Source organism: Anser anser, assembly GCF_964211835.1.
Source record: "Anser anser genome assembly, chromosome: 18".
In the NCBI taxonomy this organism is placed as follows: Eukaryota; Metazoa; Chordata; class Aves; order Anseriformes; family Anatidae; genus Anser; species Anser anser.
In genome coordinates, this window is record NC_139739.1 from 5,529,391 (window position 1) to 5,549,941 (window position 20,551).

Below are 20,551 nucleotides of genomic sequence, written 5' to 3' on the forward strand. Positions count from 1 at the left end.
CAAATCATTTGCATTTAAGAGGATGCACAATCCTAATATACGTTTAATTTCAGCTCTAGTTTCTGAAAAGAGGACTAGCACAATGAAATCTCTGCTTAGGAATGTGTGTTTTCAGTAATAAAGTCTTCAATAATGAATTCTATAGGCCAAATGAATAGAGGCAGTGATGTATCACCTTTTCTTGGAGATACAGAAATAGTCGACTCCCACCCTCGTTCATGCAGAAACATCCCTTAGGGCTTATGCCCTCTGGTTTCTTTCAGTCTTTTTAAAGGTCATGGTCTGACATTTCAACAGTGTTAGAAGTCATTGTCTTCCTTCCTATATGTGTCTCTGCTTAAGCATTATTCCCTTCTAGTCACAAGACCCAAGGCAACAAATTACTTCCTTGTAAGAAGACTAGATCTGGTAGCTGCACTCGGAGACTGATTAAAAATAAGTCAAGGCAGCTCAGCTAAAATAATACTAAATGCAAAAGGTTATTTATAAAACTGGCAATCCACAGGAAACATGGAATTAATAGAAGATGTATTTCCCCCACACACACACAAACTGAAAAACAAAAGATGAAGTCAGTCTCATTAACAAAAACAGCTTGGCCTTTGCTATAATGACAAGTAGTATGTTATCAGTCATTACAAATACCTTGAGTAAAATCTTGAGATTTCTCCTCCCTCCACTAAATCCTGACCAGAAAATGAGAATAAATTTACTTCTTTTTTAAACAGGATTTGCAGCTTTTACATAGGATATTGTCCTTTCAGAACTATTTTAACTGATAAGTGAGATCACTAGATAGCATGAGCTGCTCTTTAAAAGATGGCGGGTTGGAGAGGAACTCTCTATTTAATTAGAACCCACACCAGGGGATGGTTTGGCTAATTGCATGACTTAGCAAAACCCCAGGGCTGCTCTAGATTAAATTAGTTTTTGAGGCTTACGCTCTTACAGTATTCGAACCATGATGCACTCCAGTAATGCCTTTCCTAAAACATCAGCTTCTGCCCAGAGCTCTTCAGCAGAAAGCCTCCTGTGAGAAAATTCTTTGGAATTGTCTACCTCCTCATTGATGCATTTAAATAGTAGTTAGAGGCCATGGCAACACAGAAAGTCAGGGAGCCACCTAACCAAATTCTTCTGAAAATGTTTTAGCAGTCCTAACAGGGAATAGTCGGAGTTTGGGGTGGTTTGATGGTTTTTAATTTATTATTATTATTTGAAAAAAACATAGAGAGGTTGTTCTCAGGAAATTTCTGCAGTTGTAATTAGGGAGCGCATCAAATTTGCTGCCAATTAGCTTAATTAGTGTGCAGGCTGATTGAGACCAGAGTAGGAAAGGTGTCCCATTAGTTAAGGGGGTAGAATAAAGGAGTAAAGACTAAAAATTCTCATAAGCTCACTAAAGAGAGGAAAAACAAGAGGAAGTATTTGACTACTGCTCAGGATGAACTAATAGTTCTCAAAGTATTTGAAGAGGATAAGCTCTTTCAAGAGTGCTTTCAGCTACACCTCACTAAATCCCAACCCAATACTAGCATACTGATCATTTTCAGCAGGCCCTACTATGATTTCATCAGAAGACCACTCAGAAAAAAAACAAAAAATTGTCGTCCTTTTGGTATTACATGAAGATCTGGTATTAATTGTAAAAATATTCAGCTTCATTAGGACAGATACAAGAGCTGCAATCTCAGGCACTGCTTTCTGAGCAGTAGATGGTTCAGACATTGGACCACAGAAGTTCCAGTACTGCCCCATGCCTATTAATTCTGCAGTGGCAAACAAGAGACTACTGTAAATTAGTCAAGGAGTATTTATGTTGCCTTTAACATTAATGTCATAAGGTTCATCCATAGGACCAATGCCAGATATATATTTTTTAGTGAGCACTGTAGATTTATTGAGCATCAATTCCCAGAGTGTAGATGTATATATACATACACACAAACACTCCCATCATAAGTGTGCTACTAGAGAAATCACCGTACAAAGTACAATTTTGCACAGGAGATTGTCTTATCTACACAAAGAGTAGTCTTTTTTGTAAATATAGAGTATTGAAAGCAAAGCAAAGCACAAATCCTTTAATTATACAGCTTTTGAAGCTAGATATCCTGTCTCTGACACTAGTGAGAAGAGTTTTCAGTGCCATTCAGTGCCATACAGATTGGCCATGGTCAAATTTATTCCAAGGAAGCCAAGAGTGAAACCACAAACTCAGTAGAGCTTACTTGGCATAAGGAAAGATCAAAAGATCAAAATCAAACAAGGAAAATGGTAGAGATGGTAGTGCTCATGATTATACTCATATAATATTACTCCTTGTCTTACACTATCTTTATAATTTATGTTCTGATTTAAGTGCAACTCTACACAGTAAAATTTCTCTAGGACTGTCCACCAGTTGGATCTCTGCATCTCATAAGGTAAGAAATTTTAGCTCAGTCAAATCAACTTTTTTTTTTTTAATCTCAAACTTTAAACTACAGCCAAATAGTCGAGATCCAGAAACAACTCCCCTTTGCTTTAACCTTAGCTAGGATGGTCTCTTACCATTAGTATTCTGCATTCACAAGAAGTCAGTGAACTAAAAGGAAATAATCTCTGAAGACAAAGAATGTAATCAAAGCTACAAACCGTAGGGGCTTTGTCTCTTGACCAAAATACAGCCCAATTCACATAATCTCTTCTAGTACTTAACGATTTGCAGTCTTTTATAGCAGATCAATTAGCTGGTCATTGTACCATGGTGAAATTAAGTTTAAGTAAAGTTGTTATCCTGTGTTCATTAGCCTATATGAAAGCTTTGGTCTTTTCCCAACTCCCAGTGGGTAGGTATTAGTAGCATGAATGACTGACCAAAGACAGATGGTAACTTTTAAAAAGTGTTTCTTCTGTGCCAATATTTCAACTGTTGAAGTAGCATGTTTCCATATCGATGATAAAGCCAAACAATATTTTTATAATTAAATGAAAATACAATACAAATCGAGCTATATATTTCTATACCCCAAAGAAAACTCTGTACTAATGGAAAAAATAAAAGAATAGTAAATTTCTATTTACATCCCTCACAGCTAAAGGTCACATATATCCTACTCAAATACATGACAGAGGAATGATCCTATCCAGCAGAAGAACACCTAGTAATGTATAACACCCTTTTCTGTCTGTAATTAAAATAGAAATGCAAACTAAAAAAAGCTAAATATACCACCATTAGGTGAAAGAATAATAAATGAATAATAAATGTCATCTTTATATTATCTTAATCTTCCTTTGAAAATATTTTATTGCTTTATTTCACACACACCAAAAAAATATCAGATGGCCATTGGAATTTCTTTCTTGACAATGTTCCTTTCCTGATCAAGGTGTGAGCATTAACTTGTAACTACTCCCATTCATATGAATAATGTCCATGTTAAAGTTTCAGCTGCGATATAACTACTAATTTGAATTACTGTCTAAAACAGTAGATTCAGCACTTCTCATTTACGTGCTTACCTAAAGAGGAGGCTGCCACACAATATGACTTTGGATTGTACAGCAGTTTGCTCATACAGAAACTATGCATTGAGTAGATTTTACTCAGGAGGTTTCTGTAGCTTGAAATTTGAACATTCAACACAGCAGAAGAATTTCATTTTCTGGGGCATGGTTTCTCACTGACACAGGGGCTCTTATAGGAGAATTTACAGTGTCCATTATCTTCTAAAACAGGAAGCAATGAGAAATGACCATGCAAAAGGCATTATAAAAGACTTCACTTAATCTGAGATTTGTGGGAGTAGGGCTCCAGTTTAAACATCAAAAGCTAAATTCAAAGTCCAACTGAAATAGGATCTGCAGGATGATAGTGTGTAACTCCAGGAGCTGCCCTGCCCATTTAGACAAATCATGACTAGAATTCTTACACAGTCATTACATGGCACCATTTATCTTGCTTAGTGTCTCAGAGTAACGGAGAGGATGCAGACATTGACAGACTATAGAAGATTCATTACCTTGGCCACTGAGGAGGAGAGTAAAGAACAAACACAACACTTTTCAACTCGCTTTGACAGAATGGCAAGGGAATAAGTAAAACATGGTCAATACACTCCTGGGAATACATGAGTGTCGGTTTACTACAAAGTAAGCAGCACACTTTTTGCCTTAGGCTGGAAAAGCAGCTCTTAATTGGAATCAGACTGTGCCCACCACACTCACAAAGTAGTTCTATACTTTGTGAGTAGGTCAAACAAATGTCAGGCAGGCCACTTGAGAAGTAAGGTACCAGTCTGTTCTGATCTCCTCATAGTGCAGTGATATTTTCATCTCTTTTGGGCATTAAGAACCTTTCAACTTTGCACATGTGGATGAAGTGTGCTAGACTGATGAGAGTCCTCTCTTTACCCCCAAGAGCCTACATGTCACAGGCAATCAATGTTAAATTCCCCACGTCAAGCTCAGCAGTGGGCTTCACCTGCAGAATAGGAGCATGAGACAGAGCTGTCTCATACATCTCTCAGGGGTCTTCACCTATCATCAGCAATGCACCTATTTCTAAACACTTCAAAGCTGTTACATACTGTTTTATGATAGGAAGACTCATAAAGTTGTAAACTGTACAGAAAATCAAGATAATCTCTGCATAAAGGAAATACAATCTAAATGAGTTGTGACTTCATAATGTTGAGGCACAAATTACTAAATAGTAGCAAGATATGAGATTGGTGAATTTCATAGGATTAAAGTCATATGGTAGAATTCAGGCCAAAAGTGAAATGTTAGCTCCATTTTATATTTTTGTCACCAGGGAGTGAAACATGGAAAACCATAACCAGACACTGGGAGATCCTGTTCAGATGTATAAAGGTTGTCATCTGTAACTTAAGGATACCTGAGAAGAATTAAAGGGAGGACTGGGAGGTCCTGACAGAAAGGACCCAAGAAACAACATGAGGAAAAAGCTTTCTCTGAGGTCTCTTTGCCTCTCATTATAGTTAATAATAAATGGACACCAAAAGGAAATTGACACCTTAGGATAAGACATGATGTGCATAAACTGTATTAATTAGCACACAGTGGAAGTATATAAAACATTTACAAGTACATACATTCACTGAACCAAGGGAAAAACCTAGAGTTAGAAAGGAGTAATTAAACCCAAAAGCTAACCTAGTTTCTGAACCTCATAGATGGAAGCACCCTTGCAACAGTAGATTCAGACTTCAAAATGATCAGCTGCAGTTTGCTTTAATGATCCACAAAGTAAAGAAGCTCCCCAATGCTGGTAAATGCCATCCTGGGTGGAAATACTCACTCTGACTGCTTGAAACAGGACAAATTACTCCGTTAGCTGTGTAGAGAGCGCTCTGGAAGTTTGAGTCCCTGTCACAGATTCTGCTGTTGCTAGCACTCTACCGTGGAAACCAAGGCTAATTAACAAAGAAAGCAAAGCTGGAGCATATTTAAGGGTGCACAGGTAGATAAATATACCTTCTACATGCTGGAAAAATTCAAGAGATTAAAAGGATAAAACCCACCATAAACCAGCATGCAGTGGCAATCTGTCAAAGGTGCTCTGACTTCATTATCACCTCCAAAGTACAGTTCTCCCATTGTGCTTCAGCCATGAGCATAGCACAGGAAGATTATAAAGCAGGTAACATAAAGCATTTTTTTTTTTTTTTTTTTTTGGCAAAGATCCACAGATTTATGCTCTGAACAATCTTGTATGTTATATTTAGTTTCACTGTACCATTCTGATTTTAACAATACCATGGATAATAAATGAATATGTTTCACAACTTGGTAAAATAACCAAAATGCCAGCATCCACCTAATGAGCCTTATAATTGAGTTATAATGAATTTTATGTACTGCATTGTAACTTGAATGGTGCAAGAGTTGCTAGGAAGATATTTAAGAGGGAACAGTTTCTAACATCTCCATTTTCAAAAAGAGGGATGGATAAAAATCTTCTCATTTACTCAAACACTTGTTAATCCCAACAGCATTCAATTTAAGCTAATGAGATTACTCATGTGAGTAAATCTTTTACAGAAGAAAGGCTGCAGAAATAGACCCTGAAAGGTAAATGGGAGGGTCAGAAAGATTTTCTTTTTGCACTAACTGGCTAAAACTGTGTAAAGCAATTCTGTGAGGGGGTGGATTTTACTATAACATGACAAGAACACCTGGGAGTTCTGAAAATAATAATATTCACATTTAAAAATATTTTCCACTAATCAGGAATGAGGAAAAAAAGCAGAAAAGTAAAGTCTCTGTTTTATTTTTGCTTTGTCTTTATTTGACAAACATTACCTCATTTGGATTTCTATTGGAAAAACAATTAAAAACAAAATTATGTCCACAAAATCAAGAAAATACTTTTATAACCCCTAACTTGCTGACAAACTTTTAAAAAGAAACTGCTTTAATATTCTGAAATACATTTAATGACAATAATAAATGGTGGGAGGGCTCTATATTTACTTATGCAAAAGCAAAAAAAAAAAAATATTCAATGTTTTGTCCAAGAGGTACCTATAAACAGTTTCCAAAAGGGTGTAAACTTATATAGAGAAACCCAAGCCTGGCAGATGTTTGCCTAGATTTCACAGCACATTCCTACATGTATAGTTTTCTACATGTTAGGTTTGGTCAAATTATTTTTTTGATTTAGACTGCAGACCACTAGATTGCCACATACAACCCCCAATTCAGGGGAACCAAAAAAAAAAAAAAGCCACTAAGGAAGATCACTCACGTCATGGTTTGCTTGTTCATGCAAGTCAGGATTTGAGGATTCTAATAAGATTTTGTCATTTTGAACTTTCTGTTCTTTTATTTAAAGCGGATGGCTACAAAAGTTGAACAGAAACCAGTGATTTCACTTTATAGGAGAATGTGTCAATATTTTAGCTGGGTCTACTATACTATGGGAATTTCATATTATCAAATGATTTCAAAGAAAAGCTGGATGAAACTCAATTTTATGCAACCATGTATGACTTTGGTACATTCAATCAAAAAATGCAGTCTGATCCAAATCTCCACACAGCCCATTAGAAAGAGTTCCAAAAGATTTTATCATCTCCAGATCAGCTTCTTTGTCTAGATTTTGTTCCATGACACGAGCTAAGACAACTAATTGTCACATGAGTACTCTGTCTATTCAGTGCTTCAGTGGAGAAGCTCCATGATGCCAAAGTCTGGCATCAGTAAGAAAGATGATTCTGCTGATCCAGAGTAAGAGAGTCAAAACCAGTAACTGTCACGACAGGCATACTCCGAGCTGTGTGGGGATTGCATCTGAAAGAAAGGCGCTGTGTTTCTGCTGCCTAAGGAATGAGTTGTGCCTTATTGCTGGGACTCTCATTTTGTACCAGCAAAATATTCAAATACTAGGATCAGGTAATTGAGTGACTTACAGATAACTCAGCTTTCCTAGTACACGTACTAAATTAAAATCAAAATCTTCCCACCGACGGTATTTTTTATGTTACCAAGTTCCATTCCTGCATTTTATGAATAGAATACAATTGGCTTTACTCAGCTCTCCCATCTTATACAAGCCTGATGCTCGTACAACCTGGCAGCTTTTTATCTCAATCATATAAATGTCTTAATACTCTGCATTGATCAGGAATCAACACGGTTGCCGACACATGGATAAAAAGCACCTGGAGAATTTGTTGGTTGTTATTTCAAGCTGTTTATTATTCCCTGAGGACTCATATGAACACTCAGAACTATCACGCCTGCATTAATACTGCTCTCCTACACCTCTGGGTACAGTAACACTGTGCATTAAAGATGCTTTAGAAAATTGTTTGTGAGTTGATATTGCAGTGGGATTACTTTGTATGGTCTACAGCTTTGCACTAAATAAATACTGGAAAACTGCATGCTGTGAAGTAGGCAGTTTGAACTCCTCAGTCTGGCCTTTGGACCACAATTAAGAATAAAAATAAGGCATTGATATGTACCGAGTTATATTTTAAATCTTGGATTTGGCAGCCTTGTGATTAACAAAGGCTTAAGGAACATTAGTAATTCTGTGCTTACAGGCTAACATTGGAGAACAGTGGCCCAAAGGCTAGTGAAGGAGCATTTTGCAAGCTGTTCTTCTTGCTTATATGGAGGTAGAGATAACCCATGATTATGTCTATGGTGCACTATGACAGAGAATTATGACAAATGCCACCACAAAGATAGAGACCAAAATGAGATACAAGCATCTGGGGAAGTGGGAGGGAGAGCATCCAAAAACTCCTTGCTGGACTACCTCCATTACAGTGGGAGACCATTGGCCGCTGTTGTACAAATAGCTAAGTCATGCAATTGAACAAAGCCTATTAAATGGAACAGATTGTGCTTCTATTAGGGAATATGGGAGCAAAGGTGGGAGCAAGAACAAATCAACATGTCCAAATCCTTACATCCAAGTCAATCCTAATTCCATTATTGCCACTGAAAATAATTTCAAACTGAGATCTGGCTGTAAGGAAAATCTATTGCATTTGTTTTTCAAGCCACATATCAAAATATTGAGTACTACAAGGTACCTTAGAACACAGTTCTAGTTCAACTGGAGCAAAAAGAGAACTGACGTTGCAAGTTTAGTCTTCTATTAAACTCTAATGCTATGAGATCTTTCTGTGTCATCATTTTCTAATCAACCACTTCTGTAGCACAATCACAAGATTTGGGGATTCCTCCAACATTAATGTTCTTAAGTTGCTTGCCTCTGGAAACCACAAAGACACCTTCCATGATCTATAAGGACACAAGTCTGCTATGGCAACAAGTCATTGAGACTTGTCATTCCTGAGTCCAAACATAAAAAATACTGAATTAATTACATGACTTCTAAAAAGAATCTAATTACAAGATGCCTAAGCCTAAGGGATGAGGCTAAGATAGCCTTTCACATCTTTTCTTGGGAATTTTAAGCTTTTTTCTCAGAAACATTAAAATTCATCCAAATAGGGTAAAATAAATAAATCACAAAAAAAAAAAAAGAAAAGAAAAAAACTTAAATTGTTTAATGCATACGGATTTTCTGGAATCTTCAAAAGTAATTATCATAATTATTATTGATAATACTTAAATAATTAAGTGCATTTGGGAGCACATCAAATGCCTCCTGTACTTGGAATCAAATCAAATGGAACTCATTAAAAGCTATATATCTGAAATTGAACTTATTTATTTCCAGTTCTAGCTAATGTCACATACTCTATGATACAATTACATAACATTATATGCAAACCACACAGCTGCAGTCTATAAATTATGACTGTCAAAAGCCAGGAAAAAGATTCAGTTGGAGGTAAGAGTTTTGTATTGTCAGCTTTTGTTCATGACACAAAATATCTTACTTTATTCACCTCAGAACTGTATAGTCTCATCCACTCCAGTTCCTCCAAGAAAATGACAACCAAAAACATCTTTTATGATCCTTCTCAAGCAATATACTTTTTAGTTACTCCTGTTCCTTTTGAGTGACTCTCTGTTAGTTCTTTCCAAGAAACTTTCTAGAGTTTTAAGTAATTAATTTAGTGAAGTCCCAATTCAGTTTAATTTGCAAATGTCCTGTTTATTAACATTGGATTTTATTGACTGCACTTTTGGAAATATCCTGGAAAAAAAAAATTAAAATCCTCAAAATATGGTGTCCTCAATGTAATTTAATTGAAATCTAAAGCCTAACTAAAGACAACAGCAATTTGTTGTTTTGTAATGCACCCTCCCATTGTGAGATGCATACTTACTGTGAACAAAGCACATATAGAGAATTCCCTGGATGGACAAAATGCTTTAGAAAAATTGAGCAAAATATTTCTTTCTAAAGAATTTGTCTCTTTTGTCTTGGGGAGCAATTTTCAATAGTGATTAACTGAAGCTGTAAAACTCAAAACTGATTTTACATTCCAAACCCCGAATCTTTCATTTAAAGTTTTTTAAGTGCTCAGATAAGAATTTTTTAGTATAACCCATTATAATGATTGCTTATTAGTTTCTATATCCATCCATGCTCCATATTACATTATATATGCATGAATCCACATAGCAACTAGACGCTATCCACATGTCTATCTAGCCTATTATTAATCACATAAAAGGGGAAATTAAAATAATTTGCCAGATATTATTAAAATGTCCAAGTCATTTTATCACCTAACAAAGAATATAGAAGGTACTATGTGGTTAATAAACAATAGAAGTAAAATTACTGCTTCAGGTATGGAAACGTAGTTCCAAGCCTTTGGAGAATTAGTTGGCCAATAAAACTGCTGGAGAACTGAATATTAAGGATCACATGCAGCATTTCTTCTATACCTTATCTGGACAGGTTCATTAACAAGAAAACTCAATGCCTTGAGCAAGCTCTTGGAATAAAGAATGTAAAAATAATCTGGTGCGACAGTGTTACTTTGCCCTGTTACAATACCTAACATTAAAGCATTTTAAAGAACTTTGCAATACCTGTTAGCTCTTTGAAGCAATCAAGTATCAGATCCAGTTTTAAGATCTGGTGACAAAGCAGGCAACTGTCTTCTAAATCAGGTATAAAGCACATCGGTTCCTGGAGCTTATACCAGATCCATGTCTAGTGTTAGGGTCAAATCTTACTTGACTTTTATGACACAGACTGTTTCCTATTTCCAAAGAAACTCTTCTCTGACCATCAAGCCATTTGCCCTGGAGGTAAGCCTAGATGATGGAAAAGTTTTCTGCATAGGTACATGAAAAAGGGATTTTATATTAGCTTTCAATCACTGGCCACAGATTACATTTTTTAAATCTTTAGTGTGACTGTTTCATAACAGATTTCCAATTCCCATTCTCTGTTGGATATTTTACTGTAATTACCTGTAATATACATCACATTCACATCGTTAGATTTCAGTATACTAGTTGAAAGAGTCCACAGCAAGACACAAATTAGCTTCACCTGTCTGCAGGACCTACTATAGACAAAGCTGCAAAATATCAGCAGTTTCAACCTTAGTACAGATAGACAGTATACGCTATGCATACAGAGTGTGATCCAGAAATCCAAATTGGAAAGATGTATCAAAACATGAATGAAAAATATGCACATAAATGAAAAGAATCTTTCCTTCTACCCTTCAATAAAAGAAGATATTTCTGCAGTTTTCTATAGCGTTAAAGAGCTAAAGTTACAGCAGGTTTAGTAATAAACTAAATGGAAAAACTCTGGAAACTGAAGGCATGGTCTCCAAAAATTATAAACAAAAACATGCTGCAAGATGACCCTTAAGTTGCACATATATTTGTACCAGTAGCAACACAAAAAAGTAAATACCTGAGGTGTGCTTCCCCCCTACTTCCCCCAGTTATTTGCACAGGATGAAATTAAACATTAAGTAATCAGTTAAAGGAGATCAAATTAGCCTGTTTGTCTTAACATTCAGATAGATCATAGCCCTTTTGCACTCCCATAATTTTTTCATAATTTCCCTCAAAAATGTCTTCCATAACTTTCCATATGTGGTGAGACTGGAGAGGGACAATCCTGCTGCTCACAGATCTCACACATAAATCTAGGATGAAAAGACCATTCGCCAGAACTCCCACCTTTCTTCCAATTCCTACACAAAATCTCCCTTTGTTTTTTTCATCAATAGTCCTATATTATCCCTCTACTACATGTAACAGTGCTGTGTTTCATTTCACCTGCAACTTCCTAATGGTAGCAGACATGCCTCATCTATGTTTGCAAGGCATAAATTAAACAGTATTGTATTGCTAAGAACTGATATTTTCCCAGCAGCGCACAAGCTCAGGTACAGCATTCTATTTTAGAAAGGTCCTGTTATTTTGCCTGAATCCAGTGGTTTGACTCAAGGGCAAATATGCTGGAAAACTAGTCCAAATAAGCAATAGTTTCGGTCAAAATGAAATCCCACTTTTGGGGATGGGATGGCAGTTATGCCCACACGACACAAAAATATCTATGCAGGTCCGTGGGGGTGGCCATGGCTGGCTGCCAGCCGCCCACCCAGACACTCACTCCCCCTACTCCTCAGGACAGGAAGAAAATCAGATGAAAAAGCTTGTGTGTTGAGATAAAGACGGGGATCACTTACCAACTATCATCACAGGCAAAACAGGCTCAACTTGGGGAAAACCGATTTATTTTTTTGCCAATCAAAATAGTTTTTGGATAGTGACAAACAGACAAATTTAAACAACACCTTCCTCCTCCACCCACACTGGTTTTCCAGGCTCAACTTCACACCTTTGTTCCTGACCCCTCCACCTCCACCCCAGAAAAACCAGGCTGGAACCAGCTGTGTGCAGCATGGGGCGGCCCCAGCCTCACCTCACGGGGACCCTGCAGCCCTCAGACACAAAAATCCAATACAGACACAATGTTATTTTTATGACCTTACATTATTCTTGTCCATATAGCACTACTCAGAGCCTATACTCAAGCTGTGTGTCCATACTGTTTCTCTGGAGCATTCTCAAAACAGTGCTATAGGATTCACCAGCTACTTACAAGAATGTGGCATGCTATTATATGGAGATGTCTATATTTAAAATCCTAGCCAAGGTTAATTGTTTTCACACATCTTGCTTACAGACAGTGAAAGTAGAAGTAAACATAGAAGTCTAAGTATTATGGAAGAGAAAGCATACCCTGCAAGATGAACTATTTTTCTAATTTATGGAGATTGTGATCTCTTCCTTCAGAAGTTATGAAGCATTAAATAAACCCCTTACATCCGCACATCCTCAGCATTCAGTCTTTTAGCAAGGACACCTTCTAAAGTGAATATGCAAGGCACGCTGCCATCAACACTAGTAGTCAGAAAGAAATGGGTTTATAAGTGTCTCCAGCACAGGATTTGTTAACAAAATGAACATTTGGCTTAGAAGAGCTCACCCAGGATTTCAACACATTTGGGAGTCTGGCTGCATTACCAAGACCTCCTTTAGACTAGACATTCACCTAGCATAACTTCACTGAAATACCTGAAAATTACCAGTCCAACTGGGCTCATCCAACCTTTGCCTCTCCTTTAACTCAAAATTTCACTGGAAAAGATTCCAGCTATTAGATCGATGCAGTGGTGGCAGACACCTTGCAAAATGAAAGCCTTCAGCTGGACTTCAAAAGTTTCCAAATTCTCCTCACAGATTTCAAAATCATAAACTGAATACTGTCAGTTCATACAAGCAAGTTCCTATGTTTCTACTCTGTCTTCCCCTTCATAACCTCAGACATCATACAGACATCTAGCACTTAATCTTGATGACCAAGAGAAAAGTTTTGCAAGAGAAAAGTTTTAGAGCCAAGTTAATATAATTAACTTACCTTTCCCATATTTTCTTCCAAAAAACTAATCAATCATACCACCGTTGCTGTATTCACAGCTATATATCAAAGGAAAACAAAACTCGTAATTAACATCTCTGTTGGGCCTCTATGTACTACTTCAATACTGCATTTTACACTTGGCCTTAATATCTTGAAAAGAAAATATAGATCTGTAGTGAAGTTTATTCCATAGTAGCTATGTATTAGAATAACATGCACTGAAGGAGACTAGGTAAATTGCCTTAATGCTTTAGATTAAATAAGAGAAACAAAACAAAACAACATGGCAGGCCCTGGAATAGCTTTTTCATCTTAGAGAATACTTCTCCAACTATGCTTTCCTATGGAGAAAGATGTGCTTTTCAGACAAAGATATTTAAAAGCAAAATATGTTAATTGCAAAAACGTTGTACATCTCTCTAATCAGCCATCCACTAGCTCTGGTTCAGGGATTCTTTTCCCAGGAGAGAAAAATAAGAGCTGGAGTTAGAAGAAAAATCCAGTTTCATCATTCTTTAATAACCTGGAAATAAATATGTGCCAAGAGAATATATTTTTTTCCTCCACATTTTGTCACAATACACTTTTGCATTGTTAGAATGCCTTAAAAGTACAACTGAAATAGAGAAATGAGACTGATATAAAGAAATGAGACTGATATGAAAGCTTCAGTGAATGAAGCTGAGTGACCAAAACACACTGCACCTGTAGACTGCATAAAAAAGGCCTTTTTCGGAAACAGGCTGGCATCTCACAGAAAATTTGCAGAGGGAGGGAAGGAGATACCCATGTTTATGCAAGATCTATATGAAATATGCAGTATATAAGTATTCTTGATTCTCCCGTAGCTTACTTGCGTGTTGTGCAGCTGTTATTCTTATCTGCAGAGACATAGGAATGATCTAAATGCAGATAACGATCCAATTCAGGGAAGCTACAGACAGTAAGGTATTAGGGCCAAGTCCCCAGCATAGCTCCAGAGATTTTATTGACTTTAACAGCAGTAGAGCATTCTGCAGAAACTGAGGGACACTAGTAGGTGACCCCAAGAAGGAAAGACATACTTTGAGTAAATATATGTACTGTCTGTAATTTCAAGTTTTCAGATATCTTTCACAATGTTACTTGCCTATACAGACCAGAAATGAAGTCAATAACTAAACTGCATAATCTGACCCTGTGTTCTTATAACACATTATATATATATAACTTCTTATAACATTTGAGGATGCTGAAGGCATTATAATAAATTATTGTTCCCCTAACAAACTCGAAGACAGATAAACAAGAAGTCAAACTGAGAACAAAGATTTTCATTGCCCTTTTTGAATTCCTTGTACCACCCAAACCAGCAATGAAAAAAAAAACAAGAACAGTTGCAGCTCTAATGTTTCAGTCTGCTCTTACAGGTTTAAGAGTTAATACATCTCATAGCTATAGTCTAAGTCTGTTTTTCTCTTGTCTCACAAAAAACGAATTGCAATAACTTGCACAGAAATATTAAGGATTTCTTTTTATTTGTCTTCAGATATAAACCTTAAAGACTCAAATATGTTCAGAGTTTCCTCCATAACCACAGAAACGTGAAGTTTTGTTTTTTTAATAAATGAAAGTGGGATTCATACCTAAATCCATAATTTCTGAAAAGCACCAAATACCATGAGACTGCTGATTCTACCATTGCAATCCTTCACATGCAGAATATAACCATACTTTTAATCTTACCTATCAGTGTTACTACACAACACTTTTCAGTAGGATATTCATGATTGCCTTTGGTAAAACGGGAAGAAATGCTGTGTTCATGCATGAATGATCACAGCTGTTAGATGGAATTTTCTGTTAAAAAGCAAAATATGCATGGTATACAGATAGACAGCCTGTAGAGGGAGAAAACCTGGATCTGTTTTGCAGGGATTCCACAACCCAAACAACATTGCACAGGAGAGGAAACATGTTCAGGGCAACCACCCCTCCTTGGAAGGCCTCTGAGGTAAAAAAAAGTCTGGAGAAAAATTTCAAAGTGGGAGTAAGATGAACGGTCAGAGGGAGACATGCTTCGCAGCTTTACAGAGAAACAAAAGGAAACGAGAGAAGTGATTTGGAGCCACACTGTCTCCATCTCACTAATACCCCATTCCACCAGATGCAGTAAACTCAAATTAATGGTTTCAGCATATTCTGTAGCAGCTTTCCAATGGATTAAGTTTCATAGGTCTTGGTACCTACATCAGCTAGAGGAAAGCCAGTTTAAGTTTATCTACTCATGCTGCAATCACACTTCTATTTGTAGCTTCAGTGCATCAGAAATTGAACAAAAACCACATGTAGCAATGACAGTGAAGACTGAAGTATTCTGTATAGATCAGTGAAAGGAGTACTACCTTCTAATATATTATGAATACTTTTTCTTATTTGTTTGGTGGCTTTTGTTTGTTTGTTTTCTCATAATCCTCTTCCTAATAGGTCTGGATCTGCAGACAAGAATCAGTGACAAGTTTCTTACACACCTCCATACACATGTGGAAACAGAAAATATCACTCTTAAGGATAAAACGTGCTTACTACAACCCCTACATGATTTAAAGGCAATCTTCGTGAAGAAATGTGCCATGTATTTGTTTATATTAATGTAAATAACTTGCTAACTAATTATAAATATATGATAATTTATTCTAAATGAAATGAAGTCTGCCCTAAAGACAGACTCTGCAAATGAAAGCTTCTGCTCACACAAGTTTAGAACACGTGCATTAACAACTACATATCTTTGCTGCAGTGAAAGTGATTGCACAAGTGATACATTAAGGCAGATCAGGATGGAAGAATGCAGAGTAACACAAGAGTATCTAAAATGTTGTGCAAGCCATAAATTCTGCCACTGTTTCACAGTCTAGAAACGCAAGACATACTTATTTCTCCCTCTCAAACACTTTCCTACTTACAGTGACAAGTTCTTTAAAAGCTTTATACCTTCAAAGATTCACACAGTGCATGAGGTCAGTCCTCCTTCCTTTCTCATGGCAGTGAGGACTCCATGAGAGGATGGGTGGCCATGACTAGCCATGGTCCTCCTCGCAGTTAAAAATTGTTTCTCACCTCACAGGACCAGGAACTAAAACATATGCTCTTGTTCTTCTTTGGTCTCATCTTCCTCCTGTTAGTTATGAAAGTATTTATAGTTCCACTGAGACACAGTCCTCACTGTGTATTCCTTTTGGAAAGGCCAGGGAACATTAAATTCCACTTAACATATCTAATGCTCTAGCCCACACAAAGTGAAGACTAAGTTCAGAAAAATGTCAAAACCCATCAGTAACAATTAAGTCTCCATTTTTGCCATAGACTCTGATGGTTATCCATAGGTTTTGTGGTGTTTCTGTAATGTCCGTTGTCCGTCACATTACATTTGCAGTTTACTACTTGCTTGGATCAAGGTCTTAATCTGGCAAAGCTCTGTCCTGCTCCCACCGAAGTCAGATCTTCAACGGAAACAGAAGCAAATATGTTCACCCACAAGCTTTCAGGACCTTGGACAGAGTCTGATCGTTTTCTTGTGCCCTACTCACGTCCCCTCCAACTTAAATGGTTGAAATGCATATCTGAATGAGAAAGATAATCATCTACAATTCTTCAGAGGTTTATATCATCGATGCATAGATTTAATCCTGTCACTTGGTCAGGCTCTATTGCAGGTTCAGCAGGAGAGCAGGCCTTTAATAACCAAACTCACAAGATTCTCAGAGAAGAATTGTCTCCTTACTTCGTGTAATTAATTCCTTGACTGCTACAGAAGGATACTGAAGGAGTGAAAATGCACTCTCTAACTATAATGATTATGCTAATCTAGCCAAGAGAAAAGATACTTTGTGTATTAATCAAACTCCTGAGCTCGAGTTCTCATTGTTCTTGGGCTAAGTGATCAATATAGAGACACTGACTTACCACAAGTACAGAAAGACTCTACGAAGGTTTTACATTTCTCTTGTGCATGTGAAGGAAATGCAACTAATGAAAGGTTCATCATGTAAGTTCAAAGGAGCATTTTAGGGAAAAATTGCATCATCAGAAGGTACAAAGTAGGCAGTATAATTTAAATTAAACCTCCGCTCCCAATAGAGTATACAAAAGCACTAGACATGGATCACCTGTCTGGGCAAAGTTCTTTCTCATCTAGTAAAGTGCATTTGAACACCATTTCTATAAACAAAGATACATATTCCATTTCTCCTGTCTACCATAACTTGTATTTTGAGAATCCCAGAGTTATTACTGTACGCCCTGACAGGAACACACAGCAAAGTCTTTGTGCTCACCAGGCATTAAATATAGTACTAATCACATAGGTATGATGTGTGACAGGGTGTGTGACAACACATTCTGTGTTGTCATTCTGGGCTACTCGAGCATTTCTGCTGTAAGCCATCTTCTCTGGCTAGTCTTATGGAACCAGATGACTTCACTAAGCAGTTCAAATCTAAAGTTATTAAGAATCCACAGTTGCCAATCCAGTTGGCCTTTTTAGATGCACAAACATAAGAAGGAAATGCAAAAATAAAATAAAATAAATTCAAAATTAAAAGACAAGGACCAGCTGGCAAAATCCTACTTCTAAAGCATAATGCTTGATTTGGCTTGAAACATTTTTATCTTGGTAAAATTAATTTCAAATGCCAGAATCCCAACATAGCTTCTGAATACCATTTCTTAGATTATTTAAGTTACCCCATGGATTTCTGCTACAGAAGGCTTTACTTAGCACTCTGTTTCCAACAGGCTGTTGCCAGAAAAGTCAGTCACATACTGATTTAGTGCATGTCATCAAAAGGGCAGCTAGAAGACCACAGACAAGTGGGACTTATTAATGGTCTCAAGGCTGCGTACATATGCTATAACAGACAAAATTCACAGAAGTTAGGGGAAAATCTCAGAAATCTTAGTTTTACTCCATGAAGAAAAAAAAAAAAAGAGAACACTGAAACTTTCTTCTGCAGAAACTGATTTCAGAATAGTTGCAGCAAGAGTATATTTTCAACTGCTACTTCTAGTCTATACGAAAAGATGGACTTGATTCCAAGATCAGTTTCTAGGTAGTTCAAAATATGAGGCCAATGAAAACATTGCAGAAGTCACTATTTCCCTATTTGAGGCTATGTCATTAGAATACAAATAGCATCATAAAAGTAGCTTATATGCAAATGGAAGCCCTCCTATTCCTAGTGCAACCAGAAACTATCCCGAGTTCACATGAACCTATATAGAATGATTAACAATATAAACCAGAGAAAATTCAGCGTGGCTAGGTAAAACACAATGAAGTAGGAATTTACACCCCCTTTCCTACGTGTCCTTGCAAGACTGGTCTGTGCTTTTGGGATCAGGTTCAGATTAATAGTGTCTCTCAGCAAACCCTACCCATTCTTCTCCAGCCCACAGGAAAGGGAAAAGTTGAATTTTCATCATTGCAGAGGCCCTGCTCTGTCTGTTCTCTCTCAGCTGTCTTTCAGTGTCTGAAAGATACATGATTACTTCATCTTCATCCTGCTTGTCACACAAATGGATCCCATCATAACATAGGAAGGATTTACAATACTCTGCAGCTTGCTATGTAGGTTAATAGCTGATTTTGCCTCCCACTGTATGTATGACTCCCATTATCACTAATAAGTCAAAAGACAGAGACAAATGCCTTCCCAAAACGTCAATGAGTTATCATCTGCAAAAAGCTTCTTTTGTTAGCAGTAAATCTCTATGTATTTTTCCCTAATACAGAATATAGAGATCAATAATTATTACACTATAACCAGCAAGAAATAAGACGACTTATATGACCAGTCTTGCAAACATAGCCATTAACAAACTAATTAAGACAACCATTAATAAATCTATCTGAATTGATTTCAACTTTTCCAAAGAATAAGGAAATCACACAAAAGAAAAACCTTCTTTGAACTTTATGTTAGCTTGCAGAGCAAATGAGCGAACAATAGAAAAAACTACTTTAGTTATGTTCAATGTACTTTCTTTCCCACTTATGCACACAAAACATTCTTTAACCACTGCATTGGTTGAACAGAATGAAGAAACAAGTGCTAATATCAGACTTGGTTTCCCTTCTACTCACATGAACAGAAACACAGAAATTGATTGGAATTTTTTCAATTAACAGCTATGAACAGGATTCTCTGGGATCAAGAGTCAGATTCAGAACTGATATGAACTGACACGTAACAATGTATTTGTTTAATCAGTTAACTCTAACAGTGAGAAATGATCTCATTCAACGCAAATCTGAATCTTGTGAGATTTAATGTTCATTCCAAAAAGCCATCCAAGAAACAAATTCTTCGTTAAGAATAACCTCCTTTGACTCAATCCAGAATTCACTGAATTTATTGGTCTAGTATCATTGGGTCAAATTTTCTGAAGGGTCTTTTCAAAGCATTTCAAGAATGCATTTAGGTTATAACTATATAAGCAAGTACTCAGTCAAAAAAGCTTTTGCAAATTTTCATTCTTAGGACAAGTTAATGTCACAGTAACTCTTCAGTTTTCTGAGAGCAATGGAGCTTAAATTTTTTGATAAATAAACACTAAGCAGGAATCGCTCTTGTTGTAATTGGAGAAAGTTAATTTCCTTGTTATAAGCTACCTGTATTTTAAACTGTCTGCTATCTGGTACAGATATTTATTTCATAAATTGATACATCCCCTCAATTTATTTATTTTTTTAAAGTTATCTGCCTTTTTTTTTTTTTAAATGAGTAATAAATAACATGACTAAGATATTTTTCCCCAAGTATGGTTTTCATAGTCTCTTTTTTGATACAGTGTAAAGGTGAAAATACAAAACAGGGAATTCAAATGCAAAGTCTTCTTAAGGTCATTTTTAAAGCCAGAAACAAAACAGATGTCATCTTTTAAAGAAAAGATCCTAGAAAGGCTTTGCATATAAGGAAATAAAACCAGGGAAAGAACATGTATCAAATGCATGTGCTCTGAAAGGAGAAGTGATTCTAATTAGAAAGTTTCTCCTCCTGTTAAAATCAAAGGGAATAAATTCTGTTTCCTGTTAAAGCAAAGTAAATCCATAGTAATTCTACAGAAACTGCTCCACCTTTACATCAAGGTAAGAGACTGCTGAATTTAGTCAGGGTTCTTTGAAAATCAGATGAAAAATATGCTCCACAAGTCCTACCTACA

At 36.5% G+C, this 20,551-nt stretch overlaps 1 protein-coding gene across 12 annotated transcripts in view; it reads right to left on the reverse strand.

Moving 5' to 3' along the window:
- Positions 1-20,551, reverse strand: part of TMEM132D (transmembrane protein 132D) — a 288,591-nt gene that overhangs the window by 205,510 nt on the left and 62,530 nt on the right. For 2 of the 12 annotated variants that reach the window (XM_083803697.1, XM_083803700.1), the window contains exon 1: positions 646-1,198. The exons of 9 other annotated variants lie outside the window; for them this stretch is intronic. Coding sequence is in view for 1 of the 3 variants with exons in the window: in XM_083803695.1 (XP_083659821.1) it covers positions 2,554-2,569 (16 nt within the window). In the remaining 2 variants the exon portion in view is untranslated. Of the gene's footprint in view, positions 1-645; positions 1,199-2,553; positions 3,325-20,551 lie in introns of those variants that run through there. One more of the 12 variants, XM_083803695.1, reaches the window with a different exon arrangement.